At 41.4% G+C, this 3,322-nt stretch overlaps 1 protein-coding gene across 1 annotated transcript in view; it reads right to left on the bottom strand.

The window, feature by feature from the left end:
• LOC118328185 (filamin-C-like) overlaps positions 1-3,322 on the bottom strand; it is a 64,434-nt gene that overhangs the window by 25,911 nt on the left and 35,201 nt on the right. Inside the window, exons 9-11 of the mRNA XM_035661796.1 lie at positions 2,515-2,708; positions 1,665-1,778; positions 951-1,094 (exon numbers count right to left, since the gene is read on the bottom strand). Coding sequence (XP_035517689.1) covers positions 951-1,094; positions 1,665-1,778; positions 2,515-2,708 — 452 coding nt within the window. The remainder of the gene's footprint in view (positions 1-950; positions 1,095-1,664; positions 1,779-2,514; positions 2,709-3,322) is intronic.

Here is a 3,322-nt window from a genome sequence, read left to right as displayed (position 1 = left end):
GGTTAATCTCAAATCTGTGTGTTGAGTATGGAGCCAGAGTCAGGGCATGGTTATCTTAACATTAGCATAAAGAATGTAAGCGGGGGGAGGGTGCATGCCTAAAATGGTTCTTTCCAAAGTTAAAAACTCAGCTACCAACTAAAGTTCAGTAATTAACAGACTGTAGACTGTCTCGTTTGTATAATCAATAAACCAACAGAAACTTAAAACTGTCTTGGAGAAAGTCCCATGCTGGTGAACAATAGCGTATCCATCCACCGAGTACTTCTGTGCACTGACTCCGGCTGTACTGCGAGATGCCAGATACACTTGGTGGTGACAAGACTTCAACAAGCTGCACACAGCACCCGATAGTTGTTTGAAAAGAAATAGGACCAGCACCTAACTCCACCTAAAACCACATATTTCAACTTTTTCTGTGTACAGATTAAGTAAGCAAGATAGTGTTAATTAGAGAGCTTCAGAGACATTAGTAGGTGTATTTTTCCAGTCTTTATGCTAAGCTGACTCCAGCTCACGTAACACAGACTTGTGATTGATGTTGAGCTTTTCATCCAAGCTCATTAAACATGGGACATTTTACTGTGTCCATGATGGAGACTCTTCTCTTTAGTAGAAGTAATTTTCTTTTAAGGTATTTAACATTTTAGTTTTTTTTTTTGTAAAATATCAATTTACTGTCATTTATCTCTGTTGTACCTCTCCTCAGTATATGTAGTAATGATAATCAAAGGCTTCTTTTTTTTACTGTTCACTCCGGTATATTTGGATTGCACCGTCTTAAAATTTTCGTCTCTAACAATCGGCTCCGATTGGACAACTTTGATGCTTTCTGCCTTAATTAATAGATCTGATTGGACGACCTTAGCACTCTCTACCTCAACTGGATCCTGGGATTTGGGCGGGGTATCGCTTCGTGTTGTAACAGGGGGCTGTGATTGGCTGCTTACCCTGAAGGGGCTGTTGGGGATGCTGACTCCTCCCCAGGCGACGGACACGGTGTGTTTGACAGGGGAGGCAGGCGTGTAGGAGCAGGAGTACAGCCCTTCACCTTTACTCCTCACCTTCACCTCCACAGGAAGTCCCTCTGCGTTCTGACAGACAGACAGACAGACAGACAGACAGACAGACAGGAATAAAATTAAGACGTTGGTCTGAGCTTCCTGAAATAGAAACAAAAGTCCAACCTTGGCTGCATACAAATGTTTGTTAGGAGGTTGCAGTTATGTTGGGGGGAAACAAAACAAGCAAAGAAAACTTTAAATGGCATTGGAAGAAATACAAGAATGAATCTAATTAACAATTTTTATAGCTGATTAATCTTGCAATGCCAAAAAAATGCAAAATATTCTCTGGTTCCAGCTTCTTAAATGCAAGGACTTGGTGCTTTTCTCCATTTTATATCATTGTAAACTAAATTACTTTTAGCCCTTTTCCACCAGATAGAACCAAGAACTATGAAGCCAGAAGAAATATACTGTGAGCCATAAAAGGGCACTCCAGATACAACATTTGGTAACAATTGGAAAGAGATATTTATTAGTATTTGTAACATTTGCTTGTGAGCATCACCGAACACATTCACAGAATTAAACCTTTGTTGGTTTCAGAACTGTTGGTGTGTGTCTGTATTGATCGAGTATGAGAGGATTTGTGCGTCTTACCTGAGCAGTGATCTTCAAAGGTCCTTTCCCAGCATCCTTAGCGCTGACAGTGAACTCAGCAGGTTGGTTGACCAGGCAGCCGGTCTTCTCAAGCCCCGGGCCGAAAGCCTCGATCTGCAACCACAAAACCAGTAATTATTAGAGATCTGGGTATATTTTAATGGCTAAAATAAAGCAGCTTCCTTCACTGTGAAAGTGTTCTCTGCAGGGGTCTCCCAGTTAGATTTATATCAGAGGGTAATCTGTACATTGAGAGGTGGAATAAGCTGCAAAAAATAGTAAACACTGCCTCCAAAACTGCAGGAAAGCCACAAAAACAGCTAAGTTTTGTGTATGACCAACTCTTAAGAAGTAAAACAACAATTCTCCCCCACTGTACAGGGAATTTGAACTTTTGCCTTCAGGCAGACAGATTACCGATGGCTAATCCCTTGTCCCAAATGCTGTCATGGTAATAAATGAAAGTAAGATCCTGTAGACGAGGATACAGAGTGTCCCAGACTTTGATGCTGTTTTTCACAGAATACATTAATGTGATGATGTGGAAAGTGTATCCAGAGTCATACTTTTATGAATGTTTTTATCTTTTGTGAGTTGTAGTTTTATGAATGTCTATGTTTTTTATAAGACAAATTCCCACATTGTGGACATATTTTTGAATCAGGACCTTCAGTATTTAAGTAGCTAATAAAACTTGGTTTGTCAGATTTCAAGGTGTCAGATGCAAATGTAATCTCTGTATCTGAGATGCTGAATATTTAAGGACTCTTAGACCTTAGAAATGTAACCATCTCAAATCTTATAACTGAACGTCTTATCCATCACATGCCTGAACCCAAGTGTCACTGACCTTAGCTGGGTCACTGGCGTTGTTGTCGGGGACGATGTGGGCCATGAAGGGGCTGTGCTCAATGTCCTCCTCATCACAGGTCACGTGGATGGCGTATTCTCCGGGCTCCGTGGGCCAGTAACGGACATCACACGACCCGTCGTTCTGGTCCTCACACTCAATTTTAGCCTGGGAAGGTCCCTCAATGGCAAAACCTGAAGACACAGCGGGTCAGATTAGAGTGGATATAAAGTTTGGTTTGTGTTTCACAGCATTTAATTTAATCTGATTCCAGTTTCAAATTCTTAAGTCTAATCAGGATTCTTTAGAGTCCTGTATCAAACATTTTATCTTTATTGGAAAAGAGGGAGGTAGTTTTTCGTGAAGTGAACTTTTCGTGTAATTAACATTGACAACTAACCAAGATGAAGCACACTGATGGTTAAAACAATGCCAATAATATGTCCTTATCAGAGAGCACTGTGAACTCGAAAAGTCAATGATTTAAATAATCAGTCAAGAAGACAGAGAGTCAACTCGCATTTTTAACAGTGGAATCTCTGCACTTTTGTTTTTCAGCTGCATGGCAGGAAGTAAACTTTCCAAACCAAGTCTCAAAATAACCACAATGGAAGTGGAGAAGAGTGATAGTTAACAGAGGGCAGAGTGACGCCAGACAGCGGAGCAGCAGCTGCTGGGGTGATGACGCTTTGTGAAGTCCTCTAATCCTCTGAACCAGAGGGTGGTCCAATCTCCTCTACTGCCGTCCAGTGTGACTGACTCTACGTCTCACAGATCTGCAGCCCGGCAGGAGAGACGCTCCGTGGTG

Source organism: Morone saxatilis, unplaced genomic scaffold (assembly GCF_004916995.1).
Source record: "Morone saxatilis isolate NCDOM2014 unplaced genomic scaffold, NCSU_SB_2.0 Contig18, whole genome shotgun sequence".
Lineage (NCBI taxonomy): Eukaryota > Metazoa > Chordata > Actinopteri > Moronidae > Morone > Morone saxatilis.
The sequence above is the reverse complement of the archived record's forward strand: the minus strand, read 5'-3'. Positions and strand labels throughout refer to the sequence as shown.